Raw genomic sequence first — 23,666 nt, forward strand, 5'->3', positions numbered from 1 at the left:
AAACAGAATAGTAAGGCCTGTTCTACACTATGAAGTGAGGTTGATGCAAGTCGCCTTGCATCAACGTATTTGTGTGTGTGTCTGGTGGATGTAAGCACCTTGTTATATTGATACAGACACTGAGTCAGTCGGCCTACTGAGCTCCCCTCTGTTATCGCCCTGGAAAAAGGCAAATGTCGAGGCCTATGCTTCTCACAGCTTAGATTCCTCTTCTTATACTGAAAAGCATGATTGATGACATCATACCTACATTTGATACTAAAAGAAACCATTTTCCCCATAAAGGTTTGTAGAAGGCCTATCAAAGTGCTGAATGTAAGCAAAAACAAGCATCTAGTAACTTACGAGCACCAACAAACTGATAAGGAAAGAAGATTGCAAGCAAAAAAGTCACCCATTGGGAGAAATAGCTATGAATATTTTTTGGCTCAGTTTCCTTGGTCACCTCTAGGTTAGTTTCCTCATCTATAAGGATAACAAATGTTGAGTGGGAACTCATCATCTCAGTGGGGCAAGAAATAGCAGCAGGAGGAACCTTACCAGTGTTGCTACCTCTTGTGATTTTATGACAAATCTTGCCCTATTTGGTATTCTTCTAAAGGTCCCAGCTCCTGGAGTCAAACAAAGAAGCTTGGATTCTCATCTAAAGGAAGTTTCTCTGGTTGCCGAAAAAACCCTTGAAAACCACGAGCCAAACACATCCGAGAGACTCAAAACCCACAGGGCGAATTTAAAGACACCCCTCCTCCCAAAAAGAAAAGGAGTACTTGTGGCACCTTACAGACTAACAAATTTATTTGAGCATGAGCTTTCGTGAGCTACAGCTCACTTCATCGGATGCATCCCAACTCTACTGACGATCTGAGGCCTGACTCACGCCTTGTGAACGGTGGGGGGTGGCAGCAGGGCATTACTTCGCTCTCTGAGAGCGCCCTGGGCACACGGGACAACGCAGCACACGGGGTGCAGCAGCTGGGAAAGGGACGAAGCATGGAGGCGACACAGGGGCGAGGGAAGCACGGAGCGGAGATTGGGCCGCGGCCGGCCGGCGGACGGGGGAAGAGGGGCGGCGGCAGAGCACAAGGCCAAGGGCTGCAGCCCAGAGCACCCCAGACAAGGCAGGTTCTACGGGGCCCCTTGTCCCGCGGCCCTGACGGGAGCTGAGGCCTGGACCCCAGCGAGTGATCGCTGGCTGCACCGAGCGGCGCACTCACGCGCACGGCGGCGGCGCCGGCGCTACCGCCACCACCTACGTACATCTGCGCCTCCCTGCCGGCCTCTCTCCCGCGAAGAGTTTGTACGAGTTCGTGGGCACTTCCGGCCTCAGCGCCTTGTGTTTCCGGGTCAGAGGCTACTCGCTCTTTGATTGGGCAGCTGCGGGGGATTTAAATGTAAACCGCCGGCGGCGAGGCGCGTGCGAGTGGGTAACTAGGCAACCGACCGCTTCTCCCTTTGCTCTGGGCCGTTCGAACTGCCTCAACTGCGCAAGGTAGCTCTTCCCTCCCGCGGGGAGAGGGACCGGGGGTGGCGGATACAGTCTGGGGGGGTGGGGGTCCCTGGGGCTGGAGTCTTCCCTGGCCTGGTCCTCGGCGCTGCCCCCTACCCTGGCCCGCCAGCAGCCATGCCCCCGCCGGACTCGGGCAAGGGGAGGCGGCTGTGGCCCCTGCGCTCGGGCGGGACCGGGCTGTGCTCGAGCTGCCCCCAGAAGGGCCAGTCCCTGCGGCTGACTCGGGCAGAGTCTCTGCGCGGCCTCTTGCTTCGAGGGGTTCGTGCGGGCCTAGCAGCCGCCTGGCTGGCCGGGGCTAACTCGCGGGCTGTGACAGGGCGATGCCGAGCCAAGCGTCCCTCTAAATGGCGTGGGGCCACCGGTGACTTCCCCGCCCTCCTGGGGCTGTGTCCGCTTTTAGCAACGTCCTAACCCTGTCTCCTCAGCAGGGCTGGATTTCCAATTAGGCACAGTAGGCACGTGCCTAGGAGTGGGTTAAAAGTTAAAAATGGGTTAAAAGTTTCAATTTTTATGGACAACAGGAAGGTGCAGCCTTGTCTGGAATACTGTGGGCAGAACTGGTCCCACTGTCTCAAAAAAAAGATATTGTAACATTAGAGGAGCGTTCAGAGAAGGGTGATGAGAATGATTAAGCGCCTGGAAACATATTCATGAAGGTTTCAGAGTAACAGCCCGTGTTAGTCTGTATTCGCAAAAAGAAAAGGAGTACTTGTGGCACCTTAGACAGTATGCATCCAATGAAGTGAGCTGTAGCTCAGGAAAGCTTATGCTCAAATAAATTGGTTAGTCTCTAAGGTGCCACAAGTACTCCTTTTTTTTTTATATTCATGAAGACAGATTGAAAGGATTGGGATTTCCTGCTTTAGGAGATGAATAAGAGGGGACATGATAAAAGCATATAAAAATGAATGGTATAGGGAGCTTCTGTTTTCCCTGCCCCATAATACAAGAAAAGGGGGACATTCAATAAAATTAAAAGGTGGCAAATTCAAAACTGAGAAAAGGAAATAGTTTCACACAACGCGTGTTTAAACGGTAGAACACATTGCCACCGGAAGTCAATGAGGCCAAGAATTTAGCAAGCTTCAGAAAGAGTTTCGCTATTTATATGGATAACAAGAATAATGGAGTTAGCATTAAACCCATGTTTCAAGGTTTAAGCTGATTGCTAGTTATTTGAGATCATGATGAGACCTAATGTGGGGTGCATTTCTGCTTATTGTAGAGTTCTTATACCTTTCTGAAGCATCTGGTGCTGGCTGCATTAGATGCTGAGTTATATATACTTGATCAGACCTGAAGTCTGGCAGTTCCTATGATGATTTTGTACAGGCAGAACTAGAGGTGGTGATGGATGATGCAAGTGCCTTGTCACCAGAAGTGTTTCTCTTCTGGGGGATGGAAGAAGAGAGGAAATACAGTTTTGTGTGCCACAATGAGCGGCTACCCTTATAGCAAAAAGAAAAGGAGTACTCGTGGCACCTTAGAGACTAACAAATTTATTTGAGCATGAGCTTTCGTGAGCTACAGCTCACTTCATGCTGTAGCTCACGAAAACTTATGCTCAAATAAATTTGTTAGTCTCCAAGGTGCCACGAGTACTCCTTTTCTTTTTGCGAATACAGACTAACATGCTGCTACTCTGAAACCTACCCTCATAGCAGAGGTTTTCAAACTGTGGGGACCTCTCACCAGTGGTGCAGAGGAACATTCCGGGGAGGGAGACGGGACACGGACAAGTGGTGATGCCAGGCGGCTTAGGCTTCAGCCTGGCCTGATGGGGTTCGGGGAGGGAGTGCGCCACCTCCACCCCGGCTCACCTCTTTTTGTCTGGGTTGACGAGGGTGCAACCAAAAATTTTAACTCAAAGGGGTTTGAAAACCTCTGCCTTAGAGTCTTTTTGCATAAACGGTGTATTTTAATTTCTTTATGGGGAGGGGGAACTATGTAGATACAAGTCAGAGGGAGAAATCATAGCAATTGCATTGGGTTAAGGAGAATGGCGAGAGATTGATAAATGTGGGGTGCCTTGCCCCCAAAGTGTTACTTAGAAAATTATGGTTTTAACACTGCATTTATATTTATGGACTTAATTCTCTCTCTCTCTGTGCTCCACTTCAGGAGTATGGCTACCTTTCAGCAAAAGATCTTAAATATGCTCAAGTGTTTTAGAAGAGAATGGTGCTTATTTTCAGACTCCGAAAGGACTACTGTTTGTAGTTCAGACTGCATGATGATGGCTTTACAGCTATCAATGGCTGAAGTCAATAAACAGGTTAGTGCTCTGTCAATGGAAGTTGTTGGGTGATCAGTACTTATGAAAACCAGGCTGCTATGTTTAGGCATTAATAATATTTAGGAGCCTTAACTTTAGACACACATTTTAAAATATTGGACTTTGACTTTTGTATACCTAATTTCTCAACTTCAATATTATAATAATTTTTCTGAGGTTTGCATTTTTCATATACCTTCTCAATTTCTCCTTTTTCCTTCCATGTTCCTTCTGACCACTAGGGGGTAGATTCACAAAGGAGCTTGGTTGTGGTGATGCTGAGTGTTGCCACACCTAACATTCAGGTGCCTAGAAAATCACTGGGATTCCCATAGCTTGAGTTTGGTGCCACTGTACAATGAATGTACAATGGAGATAGAGGCTACTCAGAATGGGAGTCACAAAAACCAGGATGCTAGGGGCTCATTGCCTGAGGTGCCAAACTGAGCAATGTGTGCGAAGTCTGCTTTGTAGATACTCGGGATAAATCCTGGTGTTAGGTGCCTGTGACACTGCACCACATATTCATCACAGTGATGATATATGATTATGACATAATTCACTTTATGCAAGATAAGTAATGTGAGATGTCATTGGAAAGGTTATGATTTACTGAATGATTATCCTATTTGAGTGCATGTATCATTTTTGTATCTGAAGTTAGGAGGATTGACTATACATTTGTATTACAAATGTGTTTATGCCTGGGGAACACCCACTAGGCAAAAGGCTCAGTCTAGGTGGATGGCTGTGAAAGGCCCATTCAGGTTACTGAGCCATTAGGAAAAAAACAATAGGTCTTAGAAGAAGCTTATCTCTCACCAGGGTGGGGGTAGGGGAGACTTCCTGAGGATGCTACAAACAGTCGCTGACTCATGGCTGCTATGACACTACAGGGACATGTGATCAGGTCACCTGGTGCTGGACTCCATCTTGGGATATCAGTGTTTTTTCCACTGACTGGCATGGGAACCAAGCTTTGAAACAAAGGGTTCCTGCCATATGAAAAGGCTATTTAAGGCAGGAGAGGTGACATCATCATGGTTCTTCAATGACTCCCCACCCAAAGAGACTCTTGGAAACACCTGAGGAACAAAGACTGAACTGGCATAAATGCTGGACCCAGGCTAAAGGGATTTTTAGCCTGTGAATGGAACATCTAGGGATTCCAAGCTGTAAACCAGTACAGCTTGCCTGTTAAGAATCTGCAGCCTGCTTGTATCCTCGCTTAGGGTGAGGATTTGCTATTCATATCCAATATACTACATAGATTAAGTTTAGTTTGTGTGTTTATATGCTGGGTAATCTTCTTGCTATCCAATATAAATCACTTAAAATCTATCCTTTTTGTATTCAAAAAGGATAGATTTTAAGTGATTTATATTGGATAGCAAGAAGATTAATTAATTATCTTAATTATAAGATTGATAAGATTAATTAATTATCTTTTATGTTTTAATCCAAACCAGGTGATTTGATTTGATTAAGGTGTCTGGGGAAAATCTCAGCTTGGTTACCACAAGTGTACCTGGCCCTCTTCACACTGAGGGAGAGGTGGACTGGGATTAAACCCATAAAGTGGTCAGATTTGACAAGGGAAGGCTGGTACTACTCTGGGGTCCTAGGCTGGGAGTTAGTCTGCATGTAACTGCAGCTGGGTGTGTCCCTACCTGTGTGAATGCTGCTGAAAGTGCAAGCTTGGAGGGCTTTGCAACTTGTCACAGCAGCACTGTGTGAGAGGGAGCCCAGGCTGGTGAGGCAGAGGGCTCAGTGGTACACCAGTTCCAGATGGCACCCCAGGAACCTGTCACAGTGCCTATACTCTATTAGCAAGAATCTGGAGTGGGGAGGAAAGAAGGAGCAGGAGGACCTCCCTCATAACTTTTAGCCCATGGTTAGGGGGCTCACCTGGGATATGGAAGACCCCCTGTTCACATCCCCCTCCTCTGTGGATTAATAATGAAAGAATCATGGGGGTGGGGGGGGAAGGCAAGAAGAGGGGCTGAGAGAGAGAGAGAGAGAGGGAGGAGGAGGAAGAAGAAACAACACATAAGCATGAGTGACTCTGTAGCCGGGTGGTTAGAGTACTCACCTAGGAGGTAGGAGACCCAGGATCCAATCCCCCTACTCTAATAACTTTTTAAAAAATTATTTATCCAAACTGAACAACTTCAACAGGGAAGACTGAGGGAGTCTCACATCAGAATATCCTGTAGCAACCCAATGGTTAGGGTACTTTACCTCAGAGGTGGCTGATCACTGTTCATAACCCCTATCACTTCAGGCGTGGGGATGGGACGGGATTTGACCTGGGATACGGGAGACCCCCTACTTGAATACTTAATTGCTGGCCTAAAAGTTATAAGGGAAGTCCTCTTCCTCCTTTCTCCCCTCCAACCGAACCCCATGCTTTGTGTGAATTCACCTATAGGGGCTTGATCTGATTGGTGAGTTCTGAATATACTTCCTGGATTGGGCCCCACAGGAGTGTTAGGTGGAAAAACATCTACCTGTCTTCCCCCAGGTCATATACTGGGTCATGCCTATACTACAAAATTACGTTGACTTAAGTTAGGTCAATCTATAGCCACTGCAGTAATTAAATAGTCTCTTTGTGCCCACATTATGCTTCTTCTGTTGGTGGTGTGCGCCTCACCAGGAGTGCTTGCACCAATTTAAATGGGGCATTGTGGGGGCACTGGCAGCTGGAGCCCTGCCGCCCAGGGGTAGCGGGATTCATGCTGTCAAAGGCAGCAACAGGCGATTTAAGCAATGTAGTGTTTACACAGACACTGTGTTGACCCTACTACATCAACCTAAGCGCTATCGCGGAGGTGGAGTTATTAAGTCGGTGTAGTGGGCAACTTAGAACGGTGGGAGCAACATGATCGTGTAGACGCTTACAGAGTTAGGTCGACGTAAGCTGTCTTGTGTCAACCTAACTCTGTGGTGTAGATCAGGCCTTACTCTGGGGCTTACGTGTCGGGATGCTAAAAGGGAGGCTGCAGTGCACATGCACCAGTTAATTGTCTTTTTGTGCCTTATGCACCGGGAGAAGACTGAGTGGTTTTTCTTGTTGTCCTCTTCTTCTGTTCCTTTTCCATCACTTCTCCTAATGAAGCCCCAGATTTGGATCTCACTGGAGAGGTCAGAACATTGCTACTGCTGTGGCCAGGACAGTACACTGAATGATGGCGTCGTAGCTTAGCCCACTGTAGGTCAGTCTGACCAGCGTGTGTCACTGATACAGCAGTCTCCTCGCTGAAGGGTGTCTGTTGGCTGAGGTGAATGATCAGTCTATCCACTATTGCCTGTCTTTTTGATTATGTTTACTGCCTAGTTAAATGATATTAGTGTGGGTGATCTGGTGTGCCCTCACTCATGCTAAGGAAGTAAATTCTGTTGCATTATACTCTCTCACTTCAGAGATATTGTATAAGCTCAATCCCCATTAAGGAACTTGGCGAGCTGTACTTTGTCTTGTTTGGGGTTTCATCTTTTTTTTTCTTTTTTCTTTTAAATATCTCCATGAGGGCCAAAACACAAAGTGTGATCCCATAACATGTAATTAACAGATGTTTGTATTTTATTGGTACATAACTTAGTGTGGTATGAAATATTTTGAACACAAATAAATACTAAAAAGCGGTGTTTTAATGAAGCTCAAAGATCATGCATTGTGACAGTTTGGGGAACATGTCTGTGTCTAAATATGAATTCCTCTGTTTTATAGCATTTAATTGTAACCTTCAGAGTGGATTTAACTTCCATTTTTGTAGCAGAAAACAGGCGAAGTCTGGGAAACTGAACCATGGCCATCAACAAGTCATCAACATTGATTAGCTCTACCCCAGAGTTAGAGGCAGATCTCTTGACTTCTAATAACTGTTTGTCAGCAATCCCATACAGGGTTGCAGGAAGGAAAATCCCAGCAGAATAACAGGACCAAAGAAAAATTGTTGCTGTTTCTAAAAATGATATGCTCTTTAAGCAAGGGGAGCTATGTCATTGCCAGAACCAGAAATCTCCACAGAAAGAATGGTGGCAGGAGGGACCTGGCCCCCCTTAAGGACTTGAACCAAACCCAGAGACTCACAACAGGGGTGAAACCAGTCTAATGGGGACAGTATTCAGAAGCTTTGTTTTGCATAGCTCTAACTCTTGCAAATGTGTGTGTTTGCAAAGCCTCAAAGGAACGTGTATTTCTTGCTTTAATATCCCATGGTCCCCAGAAAGTTAAACTATAATCCAGAGTGTCTGTGGGGGTAAACTGAGAGAATGCATAAACTACTGGGTTGGTTTGGGAAACTCAGAATGGGCCTGAGGGAAGAGAGAAGTTGGGATTTTGCAGTCTTCCTGCCAACGAGGGGTGCTGGGCAGTGAATCTGCATCTCAGTGGTATGCCTGAGAGGCCCAAGTTAAACACTGATCTTGGCTGCTGCTCAGACAAGGTTATCTTGAAACTCTGGGGGATCCAAAGGTTGGATCCCATACAGCAGAATGGTGACCATCTACTAGAAGGACTTTGCCAGGGACAGGGCTATAACATGCATCTCTTTCCATCTTTAAACAACTTTTACAATAATAGCAGTTGCCTTGCTAACTAATTAGCCCTAGAAAGAACCTGCAGTACCTGTGAAGTCTCTTTATAAAAATAAACCCTCTAAAACCTGAAAAATTAAGATTTAATCCTAGAGCACAGCCTCTAATAAAAGTCCAAAGAGAGTATGTGTGATATAATATACTAGTAAAAAGTGCAACTGAAGTGCTTTTAAAATGTGTAACCCTTGTATTTCACAAGCATAAAACAAGGAAAGCAATCTTCCTGATGTCTATCACAGAATGAAGGCACTGAACTTTTTGAACTTCCTTCAGATATTAGCCAGCTGGCATGTGCTCCTAGCAAAACATTTTCTCATTTTTAAAAAGCACAGCCTCTCTCAATCAGTTCTATGAATAATAGAATATACTGTCATGGTGGGCACCTGATCATGGAAATGGATATCTGAAGTGCATTTTTATTTGGATTTAAAATGTTTTTACAACACCAATATAAACACTGTTAATCTCTGCAAGTTCTTGATCTTGTGAGAAGGTTTTGGCTGAGTTATACTGAAGTCTTATTTTAACTAGTTACATTTGAAGGCATTTATTTCAAAACAAAGAGAGAAAACACTTTGTCTACTGCTGTTTTAATTGGGTAAAGGTTTCACAGTGACTAGCCTTATGAAGGGGTTTACATAGAAAATTTGAAATAGGAATATTAGAAAATGCCTTATTTACTAATCTGCAGAACAACGTTCATGTCAGTAGTACTGAAGTGTCCTAATCAATACAGTATGTTAAAAACAAGCAAAAATTAACTTCTATTATTAGTAGGTCAGAGGTTTAAAGCCAATCCTGGCTGGTAGCAATTGATAATGTTAATACATGACTGCCATTTAAAGGTTTAGTAGCCTGTGTAAAATGAGTAAGATATTGTTCAAAGAAGGTGATCCAGTAGGAACCATACTGTGGGCTTGTCTAAACTACAAAATTAAGTTGACTTTATCTAATTTGACCTCGAGCCCCCAGAATGATTGAAGTCAACTGTGCATGGCCACACCATGCTCATTGTCTCGATGGAGTGCATCCTCACTAGCAGCGCCTGTATCGAGGCACAAAGCCATGCATTGTGGGTATCTATCCCAAAGTGCGACTTGCTGTGGTATATTTTGGGAAGTTTGTGCAATGCCTCCTGGAACCAAAACACTGTCGCAGGAGAGAATGGGAACATTGCGTCGGCATCCCATGATGCACTGCGCGCCTTCCCTCCTATCAAAAGCAAACAACCCAGTGGTTTTTGCACCTTAAAACTGCCACGTGTACATCATAACCCCAGAAGCATGGAGCCTACTCAGTTGTGCACTCTTGCTATGAGCATCTCAAACACCTCGCACCTTCTCCTGCAGTATTTCCAGAGCTGAAGTAGGGTCCGCTGCATGGAACATAGTGATGTCCTGCAAGTAGCCCATCTGCAAGCCATTGAAAAAACAATTCACAGTTGCTGTTGGCAGTCACAGAACAGCTGCACTCGGAGCGCCGTTTCTGGTCCCGCAAAACAAGCACTGACCGCTGGGACCGCATCATTTTGCAGATATGGGATGACGAGCAGTGATTGCAGAACTTTCAAATGCAGAAGGCCACCTTCCAGGAACTTTGTGCAGAGCTTTCCCCTGCCCTGCAGTTCAGCAACACAAAAATAAGAGCTGCTCTGACAGTGGAGAAGTGAGTGGCGATCGCTATTTGGAAGCTTGCAACCCCAGACAGATACAGGTCAGTGGGGAATCAATTTGGAGTAGATAAATCAACTATGGGAGCTGCTGGGCACCAAGTGTGCAGGGCCATTAATTGACTTCTGCTATGAAGGGTAGTGAGTCTAGGAAATGTGCAGGACATAAGGGATGGTTTTGCCACGAGGGGATTCCCTAATTGTGGTGGTGCGATAGATGGCATGCATATCCCCAGCTTGGCACCAGACCACCTTGCCAAAGAGTACATAAACCAAAAGGGATACTTTTTCAATGGTGTTGCAAGTGCTGGTGGATCACGAGGCATTTCATCAACATAGGATGGTTGGGAAACGTGCATGACACATGTATCTTTAGTAACTCGGGTCTGTTCAAAAAGCTGCAATCTTGGACTTTCTTTCAAGACCACAAAACTAACATTGACGACGTTGAGATGCCTATAGTTATCCTGGGGGACCCAGCCTACTCCTTCCTCCCATGGCTCACAAAGCCATACACCAGCCCTCTGGACAGCAGTAAGGAACGGTTCAACTATAGGCTTGGCAAGTGCAGAATGGTGGTTGAATGTGCCTTTGGTCATTTGAAAGGGCACTGGAGAAATCTACTAACAAGGTTGAACCTTAGTGAGGAGAACATACCCATGGTTATAGGATATTATGTTGTGTGCTCTATAATATCTGTGGGGGAGGGGGGAAATTTTCCACAGGGTTGGGCAGTTGAGACAGATTGCATGGCAGCCATTTTTGAGTAGTCAGACATTAGGGCAATAAGTGCACAGCAAGGGGAACTGCATATCTGCGAGGCTTTGAAAAGCTGTTTCAATAATGAGTCTCAGTAATGTGAGCTGCTTGTGTGCATTGTGCTTTTCCCAAACCTTCACCTGGCTTGTATTACTGTCCCTGTAAAGCCAACCACCTGCCCAAGCCCACTGCTTCTACTCAATAAAGAACATTTATTTCTCGAATCCATTTACTTTATTTAACAAACATGAGTGAAGAGGGAGAACAGAAAAAAAAGCTAACCTTGGGGGAAAAGGGGTTGTACATTTGGAACAGGAGAAATATTTTCCGCTGTGTAACATAACACTGCATTCCAGACCATCAAATATCTGTGACCAGGCACCTTCAGTTGCTTGTACCTTCCCATCCCTGAGTTAAGTGAAAGGGATAATAGACTTTTTGCCCATGTCTCATGGAACACTTTGGGGAGGGTGATTTCTGCACTAGGCACTGCTGTCTGCCTGTCCACCAGGGTCTGCAGAGAGACTCTACCCTCCTGCTTCTGTTCCTGCAGGTGCCTCAACATGTCTGCTTGGTCCTACATAATCCGAAGCATCTCATCCTGCGCCGCATGCTCTCGCTCACTGGAAGCTTTCCTACTCTCCATGTCTAACTTTTCGGACAGTGAAATCTTCCACCCTCTTAATTCTGTCAGCTGTCCTGGAAGCATTCACTATCTCGGTGAATGTGTCATCCTGTGTTTTTTCTCCTCCTTCTAATCACTGAACATCTGGTGCTGACATGCTGAAGGACACATTTCCAGCTGTCAGTCAGGGGAAAAAATAAAGGAGCCATTGCACATGAATAAAATGTTTCCCTAGCAAGGCTGTTTTTTAAAAAAAACAAAAGGAAAAAAAACCCCACCCATATTATACTAGGTGCAAGTCATAACATAATCAGAATCTGTAACCGTTCACAGTGCAGTCACCCATGACCCAGGGGTGGCACACAATCAATGAAGTTTATCAATCATGTTGGGAGTACAGGTAGCTAGTTGAACAATAGTCCTTCCCCATAGCACCACAGATTGGGTGGAGGGGAACAATTTCACTCCTAAATTGCAGAATCTCTCATGGGGCTTCAGTCCTCTATCAGCCACTTTAAACTACTTGTCAACCCATGCAGAGCACAGTAAAGACACATTAGTGGCCACGTGATTTGGTGATCTGGAAGGGGGGGGGGGTTCTACATGCCCTTTTTTCCCCCCATGTAAAAGCACTTTTAATGAGAACTTTCCCTGTTTCCCCTAGGCAACCCTATATGATATCTGTCTCCTGAGGGTAACAGAGGTGGAAAGGAAGGAGATGTGGCAAGTGTCTGGGTATAGACCCGGTCCTTATGCTGTATACCGCAATGATGCCAGCAGAATTAATTCAGGAGTTGCACAGGAAAGTGGCCTACCGTGGTGAAAGAAATAAGACTGCCCTGTCCAGAAACCTTCTGCAAAGGATTGCAGAGTACCTCCATGAAAGTTTCCTAGAGATATCCACGTAGGATTCCTGGGCTATCCCAGTCCACATAAATAGTCTTTTCTGGGGGCTACCCTTGACTTAATTGGAGCGGCCTCTTATAAGCAGAGAATCTCAACATCTTGCTTGTTTTTCAGTGGTATTGCATGTTTACTGTGAATGTGTGTGCCCACTAAAGTTTAACTGGACTTTCATTGTAATTGTATATTCACCAGAGGTGCCTTCCCGGGCATCCTGTTGGCCTGTGACCCACAGGGCTCCAGGGGAAGAATATTTCCTGGCTCTCAGGGAAAATGGATCCACTGCTCACCTGTCTCCCATTCTTCTCCTCCTCCTCCTCTTTCTCATCCACCATATCCTCCTCCTTGTTATCCCTAGACTCTTACACCTGTGATGTGTCCACGTTGCTTGTGGGGGTGCTGGTTGGGTCACCCTCAAGATTTGCATGCAGCTTGTTGTAGAACCAGCGTGTTTGTGGGGTTCAGCACCAGAACGACTGTTCACCTCCCTTGCCTTCTGATACGTTTGAAGTTTTTTATTTTCACACGGTACTGCTGTGTCCCCCTCGTGTAGCCCTTCTCCCCCATTCCATGAGTGATCTTTGCATAGATGTCAGTGTTTCTTCTGCTGGATCAGAGCTCTGGCTGCACAGACTCTTCTCCCCACACAGCGATGAGATCCAGCACCTCCTATGCAGACCAAGCTGAAGCGCATTTGGGGTGTGTAGTCTCCATGATCAGTTGTGCTCAAGCTGGCATGCTCCCAATGCTGATCAAACAGGAAATGGGAAATCAAAAGTTCCCAGGGCTTTATCCGGGGAGGGGCTGCTTCCTGTGTTCCTGGTTGCAGTGCAGCAGAGTTGAGGATGATCTCCAGAGCGGTCACAGATGAGCATTGTGGGACATAACCTGGAGGCCAATTAAGTCGAATTACACAACACTGCATCTGCACTACCTCGCAGTCAGCCCATGAAAATTGAACTGAGCGCTATGCCTCTCACAGAGGTGAGTTAGAGAAGTTGACATCAGAGGGGACTTAGGTCGACATAAAGGACCCAGTAGTGTAGATACATGCATTAACAGGTCGACTTAAGGCAGCTTCCTTCAACCTAACTCTAGTATAGACCAGGCCGGAATCTACTAATAGGAACAAACAACTGAGAACAAAGAAACTTGCTGCTGGTGACCATAATTTACTCCCAGAATTTACTGATAGAGCATTCTCCTTGAGTACTCTCTGCATTGGAACTTACTCCCCCAGTACTTTGGCCTGAAAGAGATTGAACCTTCTGTAGGAAATTGCAATTTGTTCTTCCACCCAGCATAACTTCCTCATCATTGGCTAAGTAAAGCGAGGCTGTACACTGTTTCTCTATATGTGACATGATAGCTTTGGCATCATGTTTGGTTCTAGGCATCAGACCCCTATTGATTTTGGGTGAAAATCAGAAATGCCTGATTTAGAGCAAAGTCAAGCCCACAGGCTGCCAGGTGCTGGGGCCCTGGGCAGAGTGGAGCAAGCCCCCACCCCTGACAGGAGGGCCACGTGGGTGGAGTGGGGCAAGCCCCCATGCCCTGGCAGGAGCACTGGGCGGGCGGAGTGGGGGCACACATTTTTACAGGACCCCTGTTTTTCCGGGAGCCCCGGCCAGAGCATCTATCGCCCCCTCCATCCCCCCCCGATGCATTCCCTTGTGCTTACCCCACTGCTGTACCAGCGGTTCCCCGATATATGTCCTTTCGGTATCTGTTGCCCTTTTCAAGAACACAACCCCACAACACTTATACTGGGGACCCGCTATATCTAACCTGAATCTCCCTTAGGACAAGAAGTAATCCTCTTAATCTGTCACATCTTCAGTGGACATAGAGCACAATTGATCACCATCATTATTACAGCCCTTAATGTATTTGAAGACTTATCAGGCCCCTCAGTCATCTTTTCTCAAGACTAAAACATCCCTATTTTTTTAAACTTTTTTTCCTCTCTTGGGAAGTAACTGCCTCTTCCTGCAGTGTGGCCCACTCTCCTGGGCCAGATTAGTCCTCAGGGCTTTCTCCTCCTGGGGTAATCCAAAAGTAAAGGGGAATTAACAAAATTTGGAGCCCATACGGGAAGGAGTGGGGAGTGCTTCCCTCTTGGATTGTAGCAAGTCCTCCCTTCCTTCATGGAGAGACCTTATGGGCAGTTCTCATGGGGAGAGATTCTGCCTTTCCCTTAGCTCACTGCTGGAGTTGCGGGGCTGCTCTCCTCCCTGGTCTGCCATCAAATGAGCTGCTCCCCTGCCTTTTAACTCCTTCAGTTGAAGCATTTCCTACAGGTTTGGTGGGGTGTGGCTAGCTGAGCCCAGAGCACTCTCCTAACCACTAGTTGCCCGTTTAGGGTTTGTATACCCTGTCACAGGTGGTTTTAACTTTTCATTTTATTGCTTTTGTTGGTGGTTTGGGTATGTGGGTATAGTAGCCCTAGCAGCTTCACAATGAAGACTTGTTAATGAAACACAACACAATGAATACTTGTAAAGTATTAACTACATTACAAACTATTTTTATTTTTCTGTCTTTTTGGACATCCATGCTCCTTCTCACACATGGTACTTTGTTTCAAGTATTCTGTTAATGCATATTTTAAAGGTAGGAGTTTCCTCCAAAAATTGTCAGTGAAGATTCCTACTTCTGTGATGCACATGGCCTCCTAGCTTCAAACTTATACTACAAGCACTTAAGCACATGCAGAAAGTTCTGCATGTGAATACTCTCGTTTGAAGTCAATGAGACTACTCTCATAAACAGGGGTGGATTATCCAGTGGGCCAATGGGGCCCATGCCTGGGGGGCCCTGGAAAAATTGGTACCCCACCCCCAACAGGAACCTGCCGTGGGGCAGCGGAAGCCCCGCTCCCTAGCAGGAGCCCGTGGCAGGGCGGGAGAAGCCCCAGAGCTGGGACTTCTGCTGTGGCCCCGGGACTGAAGAAGTTCTCGCTCCCTGCTGTGGCCTCAGGACTGGGAGAGTTCTCACTCTCCACTGTGGCCCTAGGGCCATGGCAGGGGAGCAGAGCTTCTTTAGCTTTGGGGCTGCAGTGGGGGTGGGCAGAAAGAAGCAAACAGATTGTGGGGGCTGGAGTGGGTGGTTGGGAATGTGGGTGGGAAGGGGCAGAATGGGGTGGGGCCACAGGCAGAATGGGGTGGGACTGCAGGCATAAAGGGGTGTGGAGGGGCCCCCCACTTGCTCTGGTCCACGGCCCCAGGAAACCTTAATCCACCTCTGCTCATAAATACAGTTTTGCATGTGCATAGGTCTTTAAAGATCGATTGATTTTATTTATTTATTTTATTTATTTTTTAAACCCAGAAGGCACCATTGTGATCATCTTAAGAATTAGAGACCAATAGGTTGCATATTCTAAGACTGTTGAACTGCATGGTCAATACACTTCGAGAACTCTAGTTACAAGTAACATATTTTCTTTAGGTTTAATATAAATGAACCAGCATTAAAATACTTCAGTGTACAGAGTGTATTAAAAGATATATTAATGTTGTTTTATTAAAGTTTTCAATATCTACACTACCAGCAAAGCATAATGCTTTTCTTTTACTTTTCCCTTTTTATATTAGCTTCATGGAGATTTCACAGTATCTCTTAGTGATGTGGTGGAAACCTGGAAATACTTGCTACATGATAAACTGGGATTGACATATGAGAATATGGAAGCACCTGAAAACTATGATGATATCAAAAAAGCTTATGATACCTTCTTAAAGAGGAGTAATATGTTAGATCTAATTGATATTTGCCAGAAGTGTCATACATTAACATCTGAATCTGAAATTGAAGAGATGTCCCCTGTAAGTATGTCTTTGTATGTCTGAAATTGTGTACCAATATGGTTAACTCAAGTTCAGAAATGCAATAATATTAAGATCTGTTCAGAAGCCATGAATTGTTCATATCTGTTGCTTAGTTTTTCTGTGGGGAAGAAAGTTTAATTTTATAATTGCTCAGTTGTTTTTAAAGAGTAAACTTTTGTGATTTAAACATTTCTCCGTATTCTCCTGTCTCGTGGAAACAGTCCTTCTAAGAGTCAAGTAGTCTTTTGGGGGCAGAAAACTCACCTGACTGAAATGTAATAGGTGAGTGGCGACACCACCAATTTGGTTGACTTAATGAACCCCTCTCTACAAACATGCACATCATATACCATTTGAAAGCTTATTATGTCTACTTTTAGATGAGATATGATGTGGAGTTGTTAAGTGGTGCTGTTTTCATAGAAACAGGATAAACAATGACACCATAAACACATTAAAAAGACCACTTTTAAATATTTGCATTTGTTCCAGTTAATTTAATGACTCTAAATATTTCAAGACATAAAATTGGATTTCTTTGTGACCTCAAAGCATCACAACAACAATCTAAAGGGTATTACAAAATCTAGTAATTGATACAGGTATCATTTAAATGTAATAGCAGTGGTGACTTTTCTAGACAACATTATTATCATCTTGTTCACCATTATCTCTCTTGAGAGTGTGTGGGTGTGACCCTAAGAGCTCCTCAATGCCCATTGCCAAAGGGTTCAATGTCACATAATAGCTACTCCTGTCAAGCCTGACAAACTCAATACACTGAACACATTTTTGTCATGATATTTATCTATAAAGAATGTTGTGTAAGATATCGAGTGAAAGCTGGTGACATATTAGTCATTAATATTGTTATGAAGTGTATGTATTAATACAGTATAAGGAATTATAGACGCTTTTACTGTTATGCTTTAGAGTCTGCAACCAAACAAAGGGAGAAACGGGTTTTCTCCCATAAAAGAGGGAGGATAGTTATCTTCCTATTACCAATGAAAATTGAGCATGGTGATGCAAGAGACAATAGGCAGTTCATGTGCGTCTACGATACACGGGAGGAACAAATTAACATGAGGATGTGAAATCAGTATAGGAAGACACTGGCATCTGAACTCCAGGAGTTCATCCTGACTCTGGTGACGCAGACAATAAACTTTTGAGGATATGAAGAGAAGCAAAAACATTTTGGTTATCCATCATTCAGAGAACAGAGAGGTCAATGCTCTTTGTATTCATGAACAGTGGCTCCCCAGTCATGTGGGTTGGGTGATGCTAAGAAGTGGCTGTAGATGAGAAAACTGCATTAGACAAGTATTGTAGCTTGTTGAGTTTTGTCCATGAGAAAGCGTGATTATACTTTTTTATTTGTAACCATATTCTGTTTCTATGATCTCTGATTCGTATCCCCTACTCCGTTCTTTATTAATAAACTTATTTTTGTTTTATTATAAATTCATCTTAGTGCTGTTGTATTAAAGTGAGGTGTTCATTCGCAGCTGAGACAACAGGCTGATGTGTATTCTGTTTCTTTGTAGACAGTGGATTTGTGACTGTACAGTAACAGGGCTGGATACTACAGAGGAACGCTCTTTTAGAGGGTTCAGGAACTGCAAGGCAGTGTTCAGGAAGTGTTACCTGCAAGGCAAATAAGGGCTGACAAGAGTCCTAAGGAGTTTGGCTGGTAACAGACTGGGGTGACAGGGAGTTGTCACACAGTTTAGTACCAACAAATTCCTTTTATGCTGTGGCAGAGGAGTAACAGGGTGACTTGCAGTTGTGGGCACACCAAGAAAGCCTCTCAGTGGGTTACTACAGTCTTCGCTGCCTTGGCATGTACACTTCTTTGCAGGGAATATTGTTCTGCCTACAGACGCAGTTGATCGTGCAACAACCCCTACTGGTAGAGACACAATAAGGTCTTGAAGACTCTCGGATGCCTTTGCACTCTTGAAGAATACAGAAAGTTGTTCATTCTCCACATTTTCCTAAAAATGTTGCAGTGGTGATGCAATATTTGGTTTACCTGTGTGCTAAGACATCCAAATCTTTGTTTGCCAAGATGCTCTTTTGACATGCTCTTCAAAACTGTCCTCACATGATGAGTTTGGCCTGTGGTTTGTCCTTTTTGATGGCTAGATTGAGGCATAAGTAAATCAGGTGTCTGGGGGGTGGGGTGTCTCTTTTTTTATTATTTATTTATCTCCCCCACCCCCACCCCTCCCCCCCCAGGGTCTGGTTATACAGCCCTGCTAGCAACTTCTTGCTGCAGAAGTTGTGCTGTGTCTATCACTCTCTTCTAATTTGGCAAGATCTCTGAAGCAGTAAGCTCTTTGTTTTGACAATATTAAACACAGATTTCCCCCCCCCCGCCCATACCAAATAGGGATGACAGAGTCACACCCTGTTAATGTGTGTACAGCAGGAAGTATGTTGCAGAAGTCAGGAGTGAGTGCATTACAGATTGCACATGCAGGTATGAAGTTACTCCTATCAGTTGTGCTGGTAATGATGCCTGTTTCAATCAACATTTTTATCTATCTATGTGTTACATTTTTGGAAGGTAATGAACAGCAAGGACTATAACATCTGTACCAGGTGACCTAATTCTATGGTTCCTTTTGGCATTAAGAGACCCAGATATAGCACATAGTATGCAGAAGCATTTTTGCATCTGCTTCCTCTTGAGTACTGTGTGAGTCTTGAGCTTCTTCAGCACATCTACCGTTGATGGACTTTGTTACTTCACCATTGGAGAAGCCTGCAGTAAGATGGAGTGTTTGTTGGGTATGCTCCTACACTTTCAGGTGCATTTTGAGCCATGCATTCACAGAGGAATTTTATGAGTGACTGCTTGTTGGATGCCACATTTAGAATTTTTTTTCTATGGAGGCACAGGGCATCCACCAATCACCTGGTATTTCTTGCCATTCTACCTTAGATGCCATCCAGCACTATCTTTCTGCAGTTTTCAAGGAATTATTGTTGTCACATCTGTCAAGGACTTGCTTTCTGAATTAGATTTGTTAAATCTTTTTAGGACCTGCCTCAAGTGTTCAGCAGCCAGTTCACAGTATGTGGACACAAATTCCACAGACATTGTTTGTATTACAGCCATGGCATCTCTGATGTACACTGTGATTTTTGTTGCATGCTCTTAGCTCATGGATTCTTTCAGCTTGAGCTTCCAGCTTGATGCACTAACTTAGCTTTTTGTTCTTCTCATTATTCCATCACATGAAAGAGGAACATAGTCACAGAATAGAACCTGTGCCTAAGAACAAATGCCATTGAAACATCATTTCTGCATCCTTACTAAGGACAGGGCTCTGTGGAAAACAATGTATGGACTTATAGCTGCTGTGATTGTTCCTCCCTTGCCAGACTTAAACTTGGTCTTAGAGGCCACGTCAGCAAATGTTGTTGATGCCCGATTTCTTAACTTGACAGAAGAAGCTATGTGTTCCATCAGAATTGGGTGCATCTCTCCCAAATCTCTCTACTTGTTCTTCACCAACACCTGCTATTTTCAGTAGAAAGTTGAGCACCTGATGTTACCTGCAGTCCAGTAGATATGATGATGATCACCTCTGGATGTGATTCAAGGTCAAATGGGTTTGTCATATTGTTGATGACATGGTTGGTAAGAGCTGTAACATGCTCTTTATGCCTCTTCAGTGCAGAGTCAAGGACTTGTTTGTGGACTTTGTTTTCACTACTTTTTGTTAGGTTAGTTCTTTCTCTCATAGCTTTTGCATATTTGTAATATGAAGCCATGTATTTTTCATCTCTAATACTAATATTGACCTTTGTGTAAATGTCACTGAATTAAAAAGCTAGTTTCTAGAATATTTCAAAAAGTTTAGTACTGCATGCATAGGCAGTTACAATGTAGCATCTATTCTGATAAGTTTTAATTTGTATGTACAAAAGCTTACAAATGGAGAAGAATTACATTAGGAATTCATGTACATTTATATCTATCCACTATGTAGTACAAATGGTGGCCATGCAATCTTCTGCTACTGGTGCGCAGTCTTCTCTGAGACTGATCTGGTCAGCAAATTTCAACGGAAAATATAGAAAACTTATCACTTGTGAGATACCTTGGCAATTAAGAATGTGTGGTGGTAAATATGCAATATTGATATCTGCCATTTTTGCCACCTGCTTCATCATATCTGAAAAAATATTTACCCATGCAAAACCAATATACATCTTTGAATACATTCTTGTTTGATGGTTAAGGTGTTATCTAACACCCATTTAGGTGTTAATTTCAACTTAAACAGAAAAAACTGTGGTCATATTTCAGTATTTCTGGAACTGGGCAAAAAATTATTCTAATTTTGGGTATGATTATTTCACCTCGCCTATAGTCTTATGGCACCACTTGACTGCTCCACATAATAGCTCATCTAAACATACATAAAATAAGCTTTCTAATGATATATCAATGTGGATATGAGGGTACATTAAACTCCAAAAACATGACCTGTTTTGGAGAATTGCTGTGTGCCTATAACAATTTACAGTACTTCTGAACATGGAGAATCAATAGACTGATAGTGATTGAAATACACTTCAAAGATTCTGTGGAGGGAAACCATTGAAATGAATATCTAATAAGAACACTTTAGTGCTTCTCAGTTAAGATTACTCTCAAGTAATCCTAGTCCCTACCAGGCTCCATGGCTATAAAATGGGTTAATTTAAGAACTACTCTCTCAGATCAATTTCTATGTAGTAATCAATTTAGATATGTTGGTGAAAGGTGGTTTTGGTTAACTACAGTTACTTTATTTGATCCAAACCCTAAAATTAATAAAGCATGAGAAGATAAAAGTAAAAAGCTACTAGTAATAAGGAACTGAACAGATGGTTGATTTGAGACAGTCTCATCCATCTTTAGGTTCAGTTTGAGTGAGATAAGTGATGGTAAGTCATTCATGTTCTATTTTTGCTGTCATATCTGTCAACTATAGATATGTCACCAAATTTTTTTTCCTCCTAAATTTTAGTTTTTTTGACTTGACCTCCAAAGTACAATGAGCACTCAAATGAGTTTCAGTGAGTGAGCCCCAATTTTGGCTGCAGCACTTGGGTTTCTATAAACCGTGTCTAATTGAAAAGGAATTTGACATAAAAGATCTAAATATCATAGGCAAAATGCTTCACTATAGGATGAAAAATGGCATATGCAATTTTAGATCTATGTCAAGATTCTTAAAGTGTAGCCAAATAGAAAGGAGCAGAGGATGATTTTGTCTCTCTGGTCTAGATTCTGGGAAAGTTTTTCCTGTTTGAGGGCAATAGCTGCCCATCTTGTCCCTGCCTCCACATTTCCTTCTAGTATCCTTAGGCATGGATTTGACTCTGCCTCCAGTGTCCTAGGTTGTTTTTTAGCTGTCTTTTCTTCCTCCTATGTGCAGCTTCCTTTTTTTTGGTTAACCATTTCCGGTAGTCCCACATTCTCTGTTTTGGAGGCATCAGCTGAAATGGTGACAAACATACCTTTCAACACAAGGCTGAGTATGCTGCTGCCCAGCATCGTCCTATAGAAACTCTTCCCATAAACTGATTTTTCAGGCTTGCATCTCAGTTACTTGCTTATACAGGTTCCTCTTTGGAAGTTTTGTGTTTTCAAGAGTAGAGAGACCTTTGCAGGCTGCTTCCTCTTTCAAGGATTGGAGGAGACCATTGTTGGGATAAGGCTATTTACAGTACTGAAATAATTACTAATTTTTTCAATTTTCAATCATCTTCATATTTAATCCTACTCTGTGTATTTTACTGAAGGTTCAACTGTTAAATTTTATCTCTGGCTTATCAGAAGAGAATGGCTCTTGTCTTTCCATACCCTCAACACCAATCAGACACAGCCAGGATAATGTGAAGGTAAAACTTTTCATCTTCATTACAACTTCTAAAAAATATTCACTCTGTATGCAAAAGTGAATAGGTGAAATGCAACACAACGTGTTCTTCCTCAATTATTGCTAGTCTAAACTGTCAGAGTAGAGAATACTTAATGACCTCCAGTATCGCACCTGAGCTTGTTGGTAGTTCATGCCTCTGCTTATAGGGCTAGAAAACATGCTATATGCTGCTCTCTGTACCCTTGAAGAACGAGACAAGTCTTTTCTGCAAGCCTGAAGAGCAGGACCAGGCTTCTGTAGGAGCCCTTAGTTAGGGGGTGTAAGGTTAGGTCCCCATTAAAGTGGAAGAAAAAGTTAACTTTCCTTATGCATAGGCAAGGCAGCAGTTGTGGGCCATAATTTCTCTTTTTTTCTCCTCCTTTTATACTCAGATGTTGCCTTGAATAATAGTCTAGTGACTTGCTCACAGATGAACAGTGAGGTAATGGCTCCACTATGATTTGCACCTCAGATTTTATTTAACTTCCACTCTTTTACCCTACTTACACATTAGAGAAACTCTCTCACCAACAGTAGTGATGGCAGCTCCAGCAAATGAAAGGGGGGCATAAGTTGGTGTTTGCTTGTCCTCAGTCAAACCACCATGGGCTTCCTGGAAATGCTGGGTACCCATGCCTTCCCATCCCTTTTCTTCTCCCCCACTACAGGGAGACTGACCAGCTAGTAGGAGTCTCTTGCCCTCTCCAATATTCATACACTCACCATAAGAGGGAGCTCCAGCATGGCATTTGGGGACAAGTCAGAACATGTTTGCTTCCTTCCCCAGAACTTCCTTCTCAGCTACCTGACATCAGACTTGTTGAATTTTTGAAATTTGAACTCTCGTTTTCTCCTTACTCTGCCCCGCTGCTACTAGCACAAGTCTTCCTTGGTCTACTTGACAAATACATTTCTCACCCTTCTTTCTTTTTCCTCTTCTAAACTTCAGTCTTCCTCTACTTTTTTCCTCTTGTTCTTAGTGTCTCCTCCCTTTCTCACAATTCTTCTTCCTACACCTCCATCCCAGGTGCTCCATTAAAAAAACACTCAGATATGCATAACTTCCTAAGTAACCATATGATCTTGTTTACTTTCTTCACCAATCTATTTTCTTTTCCTTTTAGTGTGTCTGTTCGTGCTTAGACTGTACATTCTTCAGGTCAGGGACTGTCTTCTTATGTTTGCATGGGGCCTAGCACACTAGAGTGCAGCTGTAATATAAATAAGTTTTTTGTGGGGGTCATAGTTTATCACTTCAAGTTCTAGTACCTTGTTGAAAAGTGAATGCACTAGAAATGAAATCATGAACCATTGGCAAAACTTCCATTGACATCAGTGGGGCCTTAGGTTATGAAAAGTGCCTTTGTTGTAAGGATGTTTATGGAAGAAGACCTAGATAATGTCAGATACAAATTGAAGCTTATCAAAGTGTTGAAGAGAAAGGGAAATGAGAATGCTCTAAATCTCATGTGGATTATGTAGCATCATGTACAAAAACTTTCAACACATTAAAATTCCACGTTTGGTCCATACTGGCTTACATTCATCATTTCCCAGTCTCCATAT

At 43.6% G+C, this 23,666-nt stretch overlaps 2 protein-coding genes across 6 annotated transcripts in view; one reads left to right on the forward strand and one right to left on the reverse strand.

The window, feature by feature from the left end:
• The window catches only part of NUP37 (nucleoporin 37), a 31,732-nt gene extending 30,410 nt beyond the window's left edge, over positions 1-1,322 (reverse strand). The window contains exon 1 of one of the 2 annotated variants that reach the window (XM_077828419.1): positions 1,258-1,322. The gene's annotated coding sequence lies outside the window, so the exon portion shown is untranslated. Of the gene's footprint in view, positions 1-540; positions 612-1,257 lie in introns of those variants that run through there. The other variant, XM_077828427.1, reaches the window with a different exon arrangement.
• Positions 1,323-1,380: 58 nt separating this feature from the next.
• The window catches only part of PARPBP (PARP1 binding protein), a 91,256-nt gene continuing 68,970 nt past the window's right edge, over positions 1,381-23,666 (forward strand). For 3 of the 4 annotated variants that reach the window (XM_077828439.1, XM_077828449.1, XM_077828462.1), the window contains exons 1-4: positions 1,381-1,489; positions 3,629-3,782; positions 15,937-16,167; positions 21,982-22,080. In XM_077828439.1, coding sequence (XP_077684565.1) covers positions 3,633-3,782; positions 15,937-16,167; positions 21,982-22,080 — 480 coding nt within the window. In that variant the 5' untranslated portion in view covers positions 1,381-1,489; positions 3,629-3,632. Of the gene's footprint in view, positions 1,490-3,628; positions 3,783-7,032; positions 7,067-15,936; positions 16,168-21,981; positions 22,081-23,666 lie in introns of those variants that run through there. The other variant, XM_077828456.1, reaches the window with a different exon arrangement.

Source organism: Eretmochelys imbricata, chromosome 1 (genome assembly GCF_965152235.1).
Source record: "Eretmochelys imbricata isolate rEreImb1 chromosome 1, rEreImb1.hap1, whole genome shotgun sequence".
In the NCBI taxonomy this organism is placed as follows: domain Eukaryota; kingdom Metazoa; phylum Chordata; order Testudines; family Cheloniidae; genus Eretmochelys; species Eretmochelys imbricata.